Below are 15660 nucleotides of genomic sequence, written 5' to 3' on the forward strand. Positions count from 1 at the left end.
ACTTAGAAATTCCAGCAGACATGAAAGCAATAGTTCCCCCGATGAAAACTTTTTTTTGTTGAATTTCCTAAGTCTAATAAAAAAATAGCGGTCTGCAGCTTCCGATTTAAGGAGCATAAAGTAAAATGATCACTCTACTGTGTCCCGAATGCTAATGTATAATTAATAGTTGTACGCAACTAATTTATTAATTAATATGATTTTGAAGTACATAAGTTCTGATATAAGCAAAATCGTAGCGGACATGAATTTGCATGAAAAATTGAGGCCACCCGAATATTCAACGCGTCAAGAAATTACTTTTCTAAAATTTCTGACAGTATATTTTTTGAAAATTTAACAAACAGCTGATAAAAGTTCAACTTTTAGCATCGGGAATACCCGTAATATTTTATTTAGCTTTTCTAACGCTGAGTCATCTCTAAGAAGTTATCGATATTTTAGGCTATTGCGAACTATTGATACTATCGAAAGGTCCATCACTATTATTGAAACCCTTCCTCCAGGCGTGCAAAAAAATAACATTAAAACCCCAAAAGCAAGGGTTTTTACCGATTTGTAGCGCTATTTCAGCAGCATGCAAGGACACTAGAGCGAGCCACGCCCGGTGAGAGTGCAATGACGGAGAACACGGAGAAAGCGGCGAGCGTGGAGCCGCCGCAACTGGCGGAGTCTCAGTCAAATCCTCCAGAACAGGAGCCACTTGCTCGGGCCGAGGTTCCGCCAATCAAGGTGAAGAGCGAGCGACCGGACGCGGAGGTGGAGGCCAAACTCCGGGCCCTGAATGCCAAGATCAAGGCGGATGCACTGGCCCAGCAACGGAGAAGCAACAGCCAGGAGCAGGGAGACGATACGGATGGCAGCGACAGCTCCTCCTCGACGGAAAACAAGAAGGACATTAAGCCGGTAAAGTCCTCCAACGAGATTCTCGCCGAGCTCTTCGGGGTGTTTAACGCTGCTCCTCCGGAGGAACTGCTAGACGACAAGAATCTGATCAAGAAAAAAAAGAAGGTCAAAAAGGAGAAGAAGGAAAAAAAGGCCAAAAAGAAGAAGTCAACTAAGTCGGATGGCGAGTGCAGCGATTCTGAGGCGGAGGGAAAGCACAAGCATAAGCGCAAAAAGCACAAGCACAAGCACAAAGATGGCAAAATCAAAGATAGGGACAAAGGCAAGGAGACGGCTACGGCGCCACCAGCTCCACCTGAGGAGACAAAAAAGTCTGAAACCAGAAAGAGAAGCGCTGCGGAGTCTGTTAGCCAAGCGGAGCCCCATCCCGTCAAGCGGGAGCGGCATGAAAGGGAGCGTGAAAAGGAGCGTGATAAGGAACGCGAAAGGGAGCGGGAGAAGGAACGCGAAAGGGAGCGTGAGAAGGAACGCGAAAGGGAGCGTGAAAAGGAGCGTGTCCGCTCCCACAATAGCTTCTACAACGGCCACCGGGAAGCGGAACGCTCGAAAGGGTCTGAAGCTAGCAGGACCAAGTCACGGCAGGCAAACGACTTGTCCGATGTCTCGCTGTCGGACGAGGAGTCCTACCTCCGCGAAAAGGCGTCCAATGGTCGCCGACGGCCGCACAACAGCTTCTACGATGGCAAGGAGGAACCAAAGGTGTCACCCAAAAGGTCCCCAAAGCGGAACACCCGTGAATCAAACTCCAGAAGGAATCGAAGGACCAGATCTCGCTCTCGTGATCTCGGAATCGATAAGAACCGCTTGCTCGAGATTGCGCGAAAGAACGCCATTAGCATGTTTAAGCGAGGCACCCTACCCGGCGTGGCAAACATGACGCCAGAGATTAAAGACAAGGTGCTGGTCAAGATGCGCTACGGCGGACGCACTGTTCAGGATCTGACTGACTTCTGCAAGAAGATCTCGAACGGCGACGGACTGTCCGATCTGAGTTCCGAAGAGGATTCCGATGTGGACAAAAATGGCAATGCAAAAGCCTTTCATCATCCCTTTCAGCTGAAAGAGCGGGAGCCAATTGTGATGCACATACGTAACTCGACGGCGCTTGTCCCCGCGCCATCCCGGCTCGACGACCAAACGAAAGCCATAACCATGCAGTTTCCGGTGTCCTCGGGCCAGACGCATCGCAATAATGAGGTCTGGGTGCCGGTGGAACGCAAGGATGCGCTGGTGCCGCTGCCCTCCCTGCCGCCGGCCAAACAGGCTACCAATATGTTCAAGGAAACGCCGAAGAACGTATTTGCCAAGTCGATGCCTTCGCAGGAGCAGCAGGAACCCGCCTTTAAATCGGTGGGGGGAGGCTCTCTAGTCCCACCAGCAGCTGCAACCCCGTCTCTCAATGTTCCTCAACCCGTCCCGCCGCCCATATCAAAAGAGCCTGTTCCTCCAACGCCTGCTACTCCATTTGTACCCGAGGTGCCCATCCCCTCGACGACACCAGCGACGCCGACTCCAAGTGCTTCCATCTTTCCGGATGTGACACCGCCCTCCATGGACGTCTCCAGCATAATCACTCAGCGTCTTAGTGCCATTCGCCGCCTGCAGGTATGGTCAACTCTAAACCATAAGAGATTTCAATTGGAACGTGTTCTTCATGCTAATTTTGTGTGCTTCCATGCAGGACAATCCAGCCGACTCTGAGGCTCTGAAAATGATGTACCATGCGCAACGCAACATGTCGTCGTGGGCAAACTCAAAGCACTTGCCCGGCCAGTTCACGGGGAGCACAGGTGCTCAAGTAATGAAGGCCCATGAGCTGAGCAGCGGTCCGCAGCTGTGGGTGCGGAAGGACCAATTGACCTCTACCAAGCCGGTAACTGGTGGCATGGGCATGGCACTGCTGCAGAAGATGGGCTGGAAGCCGGGCGAAGGACTGGGCAGATGTAAAACCGGATCCCTGCAGCCCCTTCTACTGGACGTGAAGCTAGACAAGCGTGGCCTAGTGTCGCGTGAGGACCTAAAGCCGCCGCCATCGCGTCAGTCAGCCATCCAGCGAAGAAACAAAAATGCATCCGGCCCTGTCGGAGGTTGTGGGCCTCCCGGAGCGAGTGCAGGTGCAAGTGCGGGAGCGCCACTGGTCACCCAGGACAAACATCCCGTGTGTGTGCTCAACGAACTGACCTCAAAGAACAAGTGGACGCCGCCGCAGTACAAGCTGCGCCAGGATATCGGTCCCGCCCACAATCGCTCCTTCCTTTTCTCGGTCGAGATCAACGGACTGACTTATACGCCGGAAAGAGGATGCAACAACAAGAAGGAGGCTAAGCTAAACGCCGCCACGTTATGTTTGAGAGCTTTAGGCATCCTACCGCCTAGTTAGTGGTTGAGCTGGGACTAGGCGAATTTATAGATAGTAAATAATATAGGAACCCGAAACTGTACATATAGGTAGCCATAACTCTAAGATTTAGTATAAAGTGTTGAACGTTTGCAGAATGCCTAATATATTTATAACTATCCGTAAGAAAAATCGGATCTTTGAGCCAATTTGTCGATCCTTGCAGAGAACAGTAGAAAATAAATTTATAACTAAACAAAAAGTACTTAATTTTTCTAGCTCATACATATAACCTCTATTTAAAGCACTAGTCCAGTTGGTTTTTTGAATTTTTGTTAGTTTATCAGTCTTATCCCTTTTCAATATTGTATGAATTTATTTGAATTTATTTTTCTTATCAAATTGAATTTATAAATAGGCTGGTATAATTTTTCACAGTGTTTTCCCATTATACCGTATTTTAAAGTTGGGAGAAAACCTTCTGCGAGCGAGAGAGTGGGAGTAGGGAGAGAGCGAGCTTTTGTCAACAGTGGGCCACATAACAGTGGGGCATGGGGAGTTCGATAAACCGTGTGATTGGAGCCCGATTCGCCCCACTGTGTCACCATGGGCTTGCAGTTTTCGCACGCGAGCTTTGATTACTTTCTTGCGAACGGGGCTTTTGCGCAAGTACACAAACAAAGCCAGCTGTTCAGTTTGGGGGGGGACAAACAGTGGGGCGTGTGTGCGTTTGTGGGACCATTAAGTCTCTCGGCGCTGCAAGTTCCCAAAGATTGCTCCTCGACGAAGGTCAGTTCACGCGGAAGCTCGAACTTCGTCGGATGGCGAGTACGGATTATTCTCGGACTGGCTAGGCGCAGCAGGAGGGGATAGAAAAGGAGGAACAAGGAGCGAGGAGCAGCGGGGAGCAGAGGTCGTCACCCGGATACAGACAAAACTTTTCCGAGTGCCCCAGTCGCCAGTCCCCGTAGTCTGTAGTAGCACCCATTCCCCAGCATCCAGCCAAAACCCGAGAAACGTGCAAAAATATTTGTTGTGAAAATATCCACTCCACCCGTAACACGCACAGATGCTTTCGAGCCACTGCGATTTGGGATGTGGCTGTGGATTTGGCTGCGGTTTTCAAATCGGCACAAGCAAACCATCGGCCATGGCATGTATGTAATCCGCAAAGTTGCATAATTACAGCACATGAATATGGCTGGCGAACCGAATTTGGGCGTTGCAGTTGCACATTGCCATTGCTGATGCACTGCCGCATTTTCGCTGGCCACTTTGTTTGCGGCTGCCGCCATGGAAACGTGTCGCACCTGTGCGATTTCCATGTTTGTGTGCGACTTCGAGAATGGCAGCAACAACAGCCACTTCCTGGACCTCCATCATCCCGAGATGGTCCAAATCCGCCAGCAGTTCGTCAACTGGAATCTGAAGGTGAGTGCGCTGGGATCGAGTCGGGATGTCCTTTATATCGATATCCAATTTATTGTGAAAATATCATGTGATATGATCTAAAACAATATCATATCATATCCATCAAGTCGAGATTTCCTTTAAATATCTTATCATATTTCGTGATCTGAAAATATGAAAAGCATCATACCATCATAATATGAAATGATCTTATCTTTGGATTTCTAAAAAGGTTTACTATTTTTGAGATATGTAATTTTTTACTGTGTGGTGGAGTGGTTGTTGCTTTGTGGTTACCTCTCTTTGAAAATTGCAACTTTTCGCAAGTGAAAGTTTGTGTGTGGGCAACGTTTTGGCATTAAATTGCGCATAGGTTTTGCAAAACAAAGCTGGGAAAGGCACTTAAGGTTAAATTATGCACATGTTGGCAATTCCCATGTTAGGCCTAAAGCTTTTGGGAAATAGTCAATCTAAGGTTTTCCTGAAAACTGAAGTATCTTCTTGTTTCCTTAAGGAGCAACAATTATTTTCTAGCACTTTAGTAAATTCTTTATAAGTTAATTAGGATATAGTGCCATATATCTTTACCACTGTCCGATTGATATCGTAAGCAATCCAATGGGTTTCCAGTAAGTAAGCGCCTTCTGGAAAAGGTAGAACCTTCGTAACTCGATAGTTAACAAAGTCTATGGCAACCTTATACACAATAAGATCATGCTAGTGTTAAATAAATTAATAAAACATGGCTAAGTCATATTAAGAAATACTCACATCAAAGGGGCAAGTGTGGTTAATATTCGAGAAGGGTTTAAAGAACCCCAAAAAGTAACTAACTATTGGGTTCGTCCTTGTATCGTTCAAGAATCTACAGGCATCCACGGTGACATTAAACATGAAATGTCTATAGCCGCTAAATCGTTTGTAGAGTATACCCCTAAACTAAAAAGTAGAAAGGTATACGAATAAATGGTTTTTGTTTCTAATACTTATCCCATTCACATACCTTAACTTTCGTAATTGGAGTTTTGAATAACTTTACCTTCAGCGTTACGTATTTGTAGCTTCGATTTACCGACTCTAAAAAGCAATACTCAAAATCGTCAAACTTTTTATCCAAAGATGTGCACACGATGTTGGTAAATTCAAATTTTAAGGAAATCATTAAGTAAATATATTAGGGATCATTTCCTTAAACACATGTTGAGTAACCACCTTCATAGCCATATAAAGAAATACCAAAATATATATAATTTGGTTGTTTAAATATTTACTCATCTTACACTTATGAAGGAACAACGTGAACTGAATAAAGTTATTATACCCGTTACTCGTTTTTAATTGTATTTCAATGGAAACCTCACAAAAAAATAACATTTTTGCAATGACAAATCCAATTATTTTCCGCTTTTAGTAACTTAATTTTTAATACTATTATGGATTAGCATTCATCGAGTTTTGCAAATGACTAATGGATACAAATATTTCCGATTAGAATTCGCTCTAAATCGTAATACTCTTTTAATTCGTAAGCGTCTATAAAGGGAAGCTTCAAAATTAAACACCAATAATTTCAGATCTCTCCCAATGATGGGCTGCCCCAAAAGATCTGCAGCGACTGCTTCACCAAGTTCTGCTCGATAAACGCATTCCGAGTGGCCTGCCAGGAGGCGCAGTTGAAGTTGTCCAATATCTACGACAAGATCGATGCCAGCAGCCTGGAGGAGGAGCACCAAGGCGAATTGGACCAGGCGGAGGAGCATCGGGGAACAGAAACAGCCAAACCAACAACGACGGTTTCAGACGAAACACAACCAAACACTGCCAGTGAAACCATAGAGATTTTTGTGGATGCCGTAGACATCGACGAGGAGGCCGAGGAGCATCCAACCGGGGAGTCTGCTCCTCCGGAACTGACCATTAGATACACCTGCAAGTTCTGCCTGCGGCCGCAGGAGAGCTATCAGCTGCAGCAGCTTCTGCTGGAGCACATCAACACCAGCCACGATCCGGAGCAGCCGTACAATTGTCCGGAGTGCGAGGCCCGCTTCCAGGATGCCGCCTCTAGGACCGTGCACCTGAAGAGCAGCCACGTGGAGAAGCAACATGCGTGCGGGGTGTGCGGCAAGAAGTACGGCGATCGGCACAATCTGCGCCACCACGTGGAGAAGTATCACTCGGAGACGGACTTCGAGTGTGCGCTGTGCGAGAAGCGATTCTACACGCGCAAGAGCCTCAACTACCACATGAAGTGGCACAATCCGGACCGCCAGTTCAAGTGTCGCCACGGCGGCTGCGAGCGACTCTTCATCAGCCAGCGACACCTCATGTGCCACGAGGCCACCCACTCGGGCACCAGCGCCAGGAAGAGCGAGCACTGCGGCTTCTGTGGAAAGAGTAAGAAAAACTAAAAAAATATCACCTGAAAAAGTTAAGATTCCTTTAAAAAACTAATTTTTGTAATTCCAAGATATGAATTTTACCGGAGTTTCTTAGTTTTTTAAGAGGACTATATAATTGACATGATAAAAATTCGTATAAACAGATCAAATTGATACTCTCGATTATATCAAATTGATATTCTCGACTATAACAAATGGATGTGTTTAAATAATATCAAATTGTTATGATCAAAGTTTCAATTTAATACATTTGTTCAAACTATCAATTTAACATGTTTAAAATATCAATTAGATATCCTCTTAATTGTAATTGGATTAGTACAATAGTTTTAAAATATCTAGTATCCATTATAAGGGATATTTCAACTTTAGTTTCATCTAATATTATTTAAATAATTATTAGATCATTATTTTATCCCACCAGCTTTTATACACCTGAAGACCCTTCGCTGGCACATTTATAGACAGCACGGCGGAGAGAAGCCGTACAAGTGTGCCAACTGCACGGAGGGTAAGTGAAGATGGGACTGCTGGAGGATCCTCCTGCTCGGGGACACCTACACAGGATCTTCCGCACCTTGTATATCAAGGATATGGGAAGATCCCTCGACAATTAAACTATTCACGAACATGAGCATTAACCATATATCAATTTGTCGCATCATATATCAACATTCTCACATCCAACAAGCGCTTTAAGACCATAGAAACTGAACCAGCCGCCTCATATAGTGTGTGTTAGTCAAGCCTGAAGCAACGGTAAACATAATGGCTAACCCAGCTCTTTTTGTACACCTTCTTAGCCATCGCATGCGATTAACGAACAGCAAATGTTTTGTACTTTGATTTCCACTTAGCCACTTGATTAGCGTTTTATCCCATCAAACCATCAAACCAACCAACCAATGCATAACCAACTCCATCCACCGTTCGAAATCCTGGAGAGCAGCATGCCAGCAAATACTCTAAGAATTGTCCTGAAATTGGAAAACAAGAAAAAATTGGATTGATAATTATGTTAAAATTTAAAAAACCCTCTTTTTAAAAAGGAGTTATGGTTCCAATTTTAGGACGATACTTATTCCGAGTGCATACATATGTTACTACTTCATGACACCCTACGACTAGCCACCCATTAAACCTTTACCGATCACTACTAAATCTATATCTTCTCGATTCCATAGTTTTCGCATCCTACGCGGAGAAGCGAATCCACATGCTAGAGCGGCACAGGGAGAATCTAACTGCCATCGAGCGGAGCGAGTGCATGTTGTGCCGCCAGCCCTTTACCAGCGAACAGGATCTGATCCAGCACATGTCCCTGGAGCATCTGCAGCGTCCAGGGGCTCCGGTGATTGCCAACAACAAGCGGGTGCTGCAGCAGAAGCGGGAACGACAGTACTCCGGACTCTTCCAGTGTGGCAGCTGTACCCAGCGGTTCAACATGAAGTCGGCGCTGGAGCGGCACGCTGCCGTACACTCGGAAAAAGACCGACCCCATGCCTGTCCACAGTGCTCCAAGAGGTTCAAGCGCGCCCAGGACATGAAGTGGCACATCAAGACCCATGAAAAGGAGAAGCCCAATGTGTGCGATGTGTGTGGGAAGGCTTTCGCCCTTAAGTATGTGCTTACCCAGCACCGGTTGAGTCATGAGGGTAAGTTGATAATATCATCAGGTCAAAACTTGTCTCCTAATTTTCAAAAACTAACCTACAAATTTCGAGTACTAACACTTTTTTAAAAACGTTTGCGTACCTTATTATTTGTATATATCTTTAATTATCGCCTAGTAATAAACTACAATCTGCCATCTTTTTCAGTCTTGGAGAAAAACTTCAAGTGCAACGTTTGCGGTCGAGCCTATCTGTTTGAGAAGTCATTGCGGCTGCATCAGCGGGTTCATACTGGCAAAACCTACTATAAATGCGATCTCTGTCAAGAGAGATTCGTGACGCACATTAAGCTCAAAAGTATTTACTCATAACCATTCGAAAGCCACTTCTATTAAGATCAAAATCACTTCCAGCTCACATGCAAAAGACACACGCCGCCACTCAGCCGCACTCTGCGGACCACCCTCTGGATGATCTGATCAACATTGTGATTTCCTAACCAAGTGGAACAGCAAAGATTTCTGTTATAGCCAAGCACAAGCACGGAAACCGTATTGGGAGCGTAAGCGTAGCTCACTGATCTCAAGCCTACATAGACCATACCCTCCATCCAATTACTAGACCATATGCACACAGCGATCTGTAAGTCGCGAAAGTGCTTAGAGCTTTACTTAGAATACTCCGTAGGCGAATTTTTTCTCTATATCTCATATATCTCTGCCCATTTCTTCTTGAGCCCCCATATCTATTTCTATCTCTGATTCATATTAATCTCACAGAACGCCTCCAACAATCTAACACCCCAAGCAAACATATATCCACTTGACCATTTAGCGATAAGCAATAAGCAATGAGAACAAAAAAGGTGTTATACGAGCAATTTAAGCTTCACGGCAAACTTTTAATGCTCAAGAAATGCATTTATTTCCAGATGAAACCGAGAAGTATTTACAATAATTACCGAAAACGTATAAGAATATTTAAAATATCAATATACTATGGATTTTAATAAATGTAGTAGCAGATATATTTACCAAATTCATGTTCCAAATAAACATTCATTTGACCAAAGTTTAAAGTGTCATTATTGGTTAACGGGGAAAAGGTATCGATCACTAAATTCGACCAATAAATAGCTAGGTTATACTACAAGTCCCAATTTTATTTCGATATTCAATAATTTGTTATATTTCGAAAATCCGTTTTGAATTAATAACGGATTTACTTTAAAGGTAGAACAGTTCTAGCTAGAAAATAGCTAGTGACCGCCCACATGCGATAGCTGTGACTCGTGACTACATCTGATATCGGTGACCAGTTTCACCTGCGGCCAACAGTAGCCCATCTCTAGGAACACGTCAGTTTTTAGTTTATAATATTTATAAGCGAAAAGTTCAGTGCCCAGCGGTCGCGAATCCAAGTTAGCAGTGGCGGTTACGTCCACAAGGACTTACCAAGAGGCTCCTTATCAGTTAGAAAACTTGCCAAACCCAACTGACCAATTCAGAAAAAGCCGAATAAAAAACTCAGACGGCGCCGCAAGTTGACCAAAAACGGAGTCAAATCCATAATAGCCAAGCCGGAAGAGGGGGCGGGGTGCTCCCGTAAAGATTAGCAGCTGCCACGCCAAGCAGATCTGACGTGCGTGTCGATAGAGATTCGACTCCAAATCACGCCCACACACGGGTTTTGTGCGGCCATCCAAGTACACGTAGCCCATCAACATGGCCTTGCCATTGAGCGACCTCCTCATGTTCGGCGGCGGCGACAAGAAACTGGCCGCCTGCCTGCTGCTCCTCCTGCTGGAGCTCTTCCTGGAAGGTATGTGCACACAGCTGTAGTCCCTTATCTCCGAAGACTGGCTAATAACACGTCATTGCTTTTCGCACAGGCGCCGAGTCATCGGCCAGTCCGGCGGACATTGAGAACCATCTGGAGCTGGGCAAGGAGTTCCTGGCCCGCGGTCAGCTGTCGGATGCACTGACGCACTACCATGCGGCTGTTGGTAATTATAAATGCCCAATAAACTTGGAGAGACTTGGAATTGCCTTGAGAGCTCAAGTTCTAGGTTAATATTCTGCAGCTTTAAAGGTCAATCGTGAATTACCATAGCAGCTGTCTGTTATTTTGGTTGAATTTATAAGTGTTACTCAAAGTAGTCATCAAATGTTGCCATGGCTAGCGATATAACCTTATAATTTTAATATTTTCTGCATATTTAACTTCTTTTCCCCAAGAAAACAAATAGTTTTTTTTATTTTATAATCGGTTTACCTTTTTTAAGCAATTATCAAGGTCAACAAGATAGTTATGACCATATAAGAATCGAAATAGATGAACAAACTTTAAGCAAATATTATTATTAATGTGGCTTATGAAGTGTAGAATGCCCTCTTTATTTCTGTCAGCACTTGGCTAGATTGTTATAACTTCAAGGATACTCCAAGGATATTCCCAACCTTTCTCTTCTCTACCTTTGATTTAACATATATCTCCTCCACAGAGGGTGATGCCAACAACTACCTGACGCTCTTCAAGCGTGGTACCGTCTACTTGGCGCTGGGCAAGACCCGCTTTGCCGTCCAGGACTTCAGCAGGGTCCTGGAGCTGAAGCCAGACTTCACGGCCGCCCGCATCCAGCGTGGTGTGGTGCACATGAAGAGCGGAGAGTATGGACAAGCGATCGTGGACTTCGAGCAAGTGCTCCAGGAGGAACCCAACAACGGTCTGGTGCTGGAGCACTACTCCCGCCTGGCCCCCGCCCAGGAGCAATGGTCTCTCGTGCAGCAGCTGATTCTGCATAGCGACCACCAAAACGCCATTGGCATGATCACACAGTTGCTGGAGATCTCGCCGTGGGCGGTGCCCTTCCGACAGGCTCGCTCAGATGCCTACATTGCCGTCAACGATCCATTGTCCGCCATTGCAGACCTGCGACAGGTTAACCGACTCACCCAGGACAGTACTGAGGGTCACTACAATATCGCGCAGCTGCTGTACACAATTGGCCATGCCACCAATGCCCTCAAGGAGATCCGCGAGTGCCTGAAGTTCGATCCGGAGCACAAGCTCTGCTTCCCCTTCTACAAGAAACTCCGCAAGGTGGAGAAACAGCTGGTGAACGCAGAGCAGGCGCGCGAGGAGAAACAGTTTGCCGACTGCATATCTGCCGGAGAGGCGGTGCTGCGGCACGAACCGGTGGAGACGATGATCCGGTACGAGGGTCACAAGGTGCTCTGCAATTGCTACACGGGCGACGAACAGTTTGGCAAAGCCTTGCAGCAGTGCAAGGAGGCCCTGGATATTATGAAGGACGCCCAGGTTTACTGTGATCGGGCTGAGGCGCTGCTGGGCACCGAGATGTACGACGATGCCATACACTCCTACCAAGCGGCACTCGACCTGGAGGAGAGCAATACCCGCGCGAAAGAGGGCATCCAGCGGGCCAAGAAGCTGCAAAAGCAGTCAGAGCGCAGGGACTACTATAAGATATTAGGCGTTAAGCGCAGCGCCACCAAACAGGAGATCGTCAAGGCGTACAGGAAGGCGGCGCAAAAGTGGCATCCGGACAACTTCCGGGACGAGGAGAAGAAGGTGGCCGAGAAGAAGTTCATCGATATCGCCGCCGCCAAGGAGGTGCTCACCGATCCCGAGAAGCGGCGGCAGTTTGACAACGGCGAGGATCCCCTGGATCCTGAGGCCGCTCAGCGCGGCGGCGGCGGCTTCCACGGCGAACATCCGTTCGGCCACTTCCAGCACGGGTCGCCGTTCCAGTTCAAGTTCCACTTCAATTAGTCAGCCATCGCCGCCAGCAGCCATTTGCTTTGTGATGTCCTAGCCGCGATCACCCCCCGATATCCTTCGACGATTTTACACTGTTTGTTTTGTTCATTTAAATGGCGTGTAAATAGTAGCATAAAGCATAGAAATCCCCCTGGTCCGTTGTCAGAGAGTACCACACACACACAAATCGCAACAAAACACACTGAGCACTTACATTTAATTAGTTTATTTAATACAATACAATAATTATAATGTAGTACATTTTTCTAATTATGTATAAAAAGAAACCATATGCGAAAACAAGCAATTAAAGACTTGGCAATTTGAACTGAATATTTGTGAGCTTCTGAACATGTCTGGGAATTTAAAATAGTCTTAGGGTGCAAAGTCTTGATGGAAGTCCTCCACTGAAGTACGGGGGTCCAAATGCATGTAGTAACCGAAACCAAATTTGGAAGGCAATCGCAGTAACATGTTATTAAGCCTTACTAAGAGTTGGGCGTCATGGCCACATAGATCATGGTGGCCATCATTACTGTCACTACCAGTATGAAGTAGAACTTGAGATTATATTTCTGATCCAGCGATACGAGCAGGGCACGGAACTGCAACATGGGTGACACCTGGTCGTGCTGTCTCACCAGAGGTTTCCTGCCCTGAGACCTGGCCAGCGGCGAGGAGCGTCTGGTTGCGAAATGACTGCTCCGGATGGGGGCTGCCTCTGCCTCGGACTCGCTCTCGGTTTCCATGGGTTCGCCTGCATTATCCGGCTGATCGTAGAACTGATTCAACTGCGGATAGAGGGTGTTCACCGCGGTGGTGGGTTGGAGCAGGCGACCACGGGCCAAGTTGTTTCCACCGGCCGCCACACTCGAACGCTGGCGTACCGGAGCTGGTGCTGGTCCGCCAAAAGGCCTGGCGGAGCCGCTAAAAGTGTTTCTTGGCGAAACGGGCGAGAGGGATGGGTTGAATCCCGATGCCTCCTGGTAGCTGGTGGAGTTCAGATTGGATTGGGTCAGCAGGGGTCGCGAGAAACCCAAATCTGTGCGTCTGTAAGTCGAGGGTTCGATGCGTGGCTCGTATGTGGGCAGTGTGTGAAGCGGAGCGGCTGTCACTTGTGGTCTCTCGTAGGTGTAGCTGCTTGGTATGTCCTCCTGTTCGTACAGCGGCTGGTCCACCTCGCGGGTGTACGACGTGGTCAGAACTCCTGATTTGGTCAGCGACACAGAGCGCCTGTTCTTTTGGTCCTGTTGGTATCTGCCTCCAGGTGAATCCACCACATAGAAGTCATCGTCTTCCGACTGGGAACCCACATCCGAGACAGTGGTCGTGGTCTGCACCGATCTCCCAGAGATCGAGGTGTTGTCCAGCCCGTATGCGATGGTGCGACGACCCTGCTCGCTAATCTTGCTGCCATTGCTGCGGGCTGCACTTCTTCCGGCCGAACGACGCACTGGCTCCGACGTGGGCGTTGAAACCTGGCTGCCATGGACGGTCTCACGTCTGGGCGTTGCTTTCTTACTTGCAGATTTGCTTTTGTTCAGTGGAGTCCCAGAGATTGCGGCCTTGAGCCGGCGAATAATCACGCTACGGGTGCTGTCCGTCACAGGGACGCCCGGCAGGCCGAGCTGCACGCACTTGGCCAGCAGCTCCTTGTTGCTCAACGAGTCCAGGAAAGCGGTGTCGGACATTTTTTACGGGGCAAAAATTTTTTACAAAACAAAAATAGCTATGTCGTCACTGATTGTTGCTGTTGCTGCTAGCGATGACTCAGACGCGATTGTCTATAAGCCAGTGTCTATCGACAGTTTTATCGATACTTTCAATCAGTGTTGTAAAATTATAGCTATGGAAGAATAGCAACGCAAAACTAATAACTTATATATAATTGAACTGTCAATATATAGAAGATCATTTTTTACATGTATAATAAAAAAAGACTTTTCAAATGTTGTAAAACACTTGTTTAACTTAAATACATTTTCTATTTATTGCATTTAACTATACTGGAATACCGCTATTAAAACGCCAGCCAGTGTTGTTAAATCTCCGAATAAGTGTTTTCCCGCCAGTGCTGCCAGACCAGTGCTGTGGCATTTTTCGTGGTATATTTCACCTGCCCACCGACGGTCACACAGTTAGTTTTATGAAAATCGAACGCGCAACAGGTGTTCAATCGCAAACAACACGCTCGAATTAAACGAATCGCCGCGCGGAAAGCGCTCGCCAAGCCAAAGAAAACTCAAGTCGCTGCGTGAAAAGCAGGGGAGATACTTACAACACACAAAATAACAAAGTAAACATTGGATTTTGGAGAAGAGGCCGCAAATCGTTAACACCTGTTCGCCAACACATTCCTGCGTTCCTTTTGCGTTCTGCGCCTGCGCGTGTGTTTTTTATTTAGTTTTTCACTTTGTTTACCTCTCTCGCGGGTGTTTTAAAGTCTTCGGTTTTGTTTCGAATTAACAAACAAGTGGCTGGGGACATTCGACAATTTGCTAGTTGCAATCGCAGCATATTTTCATCCCAAATTCAAGCCGTGAGCAAGGGAAACAACAACAGCAGCAGCATAAACATAAACCAAAAAACCGGTTAAAGCGGACAAGAGTGAGAAAGAAAGGCGCCCCAAAAGAGCAAGCGGGACAAACACATATAAAACGTCAAAAAAATCCAACGAAAAAAAAGAAAAGAAAAAAAAAACCGAAATAAAAGATCCACAGATTTTTGGTATTTGTTTTGAAACGCAAACAGAAAAATAAAGTGTGTTTGTTCTTTGTTTACCCGTGTTAACACCGAGTTTTCCCCGTAAAAGCCTTATCGGCCGATCAAATCGAAAGTGAACGAGTAATTGCCGTTGGTATTTCGATATTGCCATTGCCGAAACTCTTCGCGTGGCCTTTTTCCTTATCGCCAGTGCGCCTTACCAGAAACAACTACCTGTTGCTGCAACGATCATCACCAGGTGAGCAATAAAATAAACCCTAAATAGCCCTATTTTGGCCTATTATAACTCGAACTTTCCCAATACGAGTGTTCTGTAAACAATGTATAGCACCTTGGCTTTAAATTACCGAAGAAATTTCGTTAATTCTAAGTATTTAACACGAATTTCTATAACAATATCAAAATTCACTAAATTTTAGGACTACTATATCAAAACTACTTTAGGATCATGTTTATCAGAGATATTTTAAAATGATTTAAAATGTTT

At 46.1% G+C, this 15660-nt stretch overlaps 6 protein-coding genes across 8 annotated transcripts in view; 4 read left to right on the forward strand and 2 right to left on the reverse strand.

The window, feature by feature from the left end:
* The first annotated feature begins 468 nt into the window (after window positions 1–468).
* On the forward strand, window positions 469–3483 carry LOC119563008 (protein SON). The gene is made up of 2 exons (XM_037876197.1): window positions 469–2511; window positions 2588–3483. The coding sequence occupies exons 1-2, from the start codon at window positions 619–621 to the stop codon at window positions 3284–3286; spliced, it is 2592 nt and encodes an 863-aa protein (XP_037732125.1). The 5' UTR covers window positions 469–618; the 3' UTR covers window positions 3287–3483.
* Window positions 3484–4498: 1015 nt separating this feature from the next.
* LOC119563092 (zinc finger protein 2 homolog) lies at window positions 4499–9722 on the forward strand. The gene is made up of 6 exons (XM_037876323.1): window positions 4499–4675; window positions 6229–7048; window positions 7478–7564; window positions 8238–8708; window positions 8874–9023; window positions 9080–9722. Exons 1-6 carry the CDS (start codon window positions 4538–4540, stop codon window positions 9163–9165), a joined length of 1752 nt encoding a protein of 583 aa, XP_037732251.1. The 5' UTR covers window positions 4499–4537; the 3' UTR covers window positions 9166–9722.
* LOC119563094 lies at window positions 4669–8943 on the reverse strand. 2 transcript variants are annotated; one of them, XM_037876324.1, is made up of 6 exons: window positions 8809–8943; window positions 7957–8030; window positions 5658–5731; window positions 5426–5593; window positions 5243–5371; window positions 4669–4820 (listed from the first exon to the last, which is right to left on the reverse strand). In XM_037876324.1, the coding sequence occupies exons 2-6, from the start codon at window positions 8003–8005 to the stop codon at window positions 4764–4766; spliced, it is 477 nt and encodes a 158-aa protein (XP_037732252.1). In that variant the 5' UTR covers window positions 8006–8030; window positions 8809–8943; the 3' UTR covers window positions 4669–4763. The 2 variants fall into 2 exon arrangements, with proteins under 2 accessions (XP_037732252.1, XP_037732253.1); XM_037876325.1 differs by lacking the exon at window positions 4669–4820 and having other exon boundaries at window positions 5168–5298.
* A 307-nt stretch (window positions 9723–10029) lies between the features above and the next one.
* Window positions 10030–12782, forward strand: LOC119556838 (dnaJ homolog subfamily C member 3). Its single transcript, XM_037869311.1, has 3 exons — window positions 10030–10487; window positions 10558–10671; window positions 11170–12782. The coding sequence occupies exons 1-3, from the start codon at window positions 10391–10393 to the stop codon at window positions 12459–12461; spliced, it is 1503 nt and encodes a 500-aa protein (XP_037725239.1). The 5' UTR covers window positions 10030–10390; the 3' UTR covers window positions 12462–12782.
* On the reverse strand, window positions 12660–14231 carry LOC119556848 (LEM domain-containing protein Bocksbeutel). Its single transcript, XM_037869322.1, has one exon. It carries the CDS (start codon window positions 14138–14140, stop codon window positions 12938–12940), a length of 1203 nt encoding a protein of 400 aa, XP_037725250.1. The 5' UTR covers window positions 14141–14231; the 3' UTR covers window positions 12660–12937.
* A 356-nt stretch (window positions 14232–14587) lies between these two features.
* Window positions 14588–15660, forward strand: part of LOC119548704 — a 36595-nt gene continuing 35522 nt past the window's right edge. For both annotated transcript variants that reach the window (XM_037856171.1, XM_037856180.1), the window contains exon 1: window positions 14588–15411. The gene's annotated coding sequence lies outside the window, so the exon portion shown is untranslated. The remainder of the gene's footprint in view (window positions 15412–15660) is intronic.

This window comes from Drosophila subpulchrella, chromosome 3R (assembly GCF_014743375.2).
Source record: "Drosophila subpulchrella strain 33 F10 #4 breed RU33 chromosome 3R, RU_Dsub_v1.1 Primary Assembly, whole genome shotgun sequence".
Taxonomy (NCBI): Eukaryota; Metazoa; Arthropoda; class Insecta; order Diptera; family Drosophilidae; genus Drosophila; species Drosophila subpulchrella.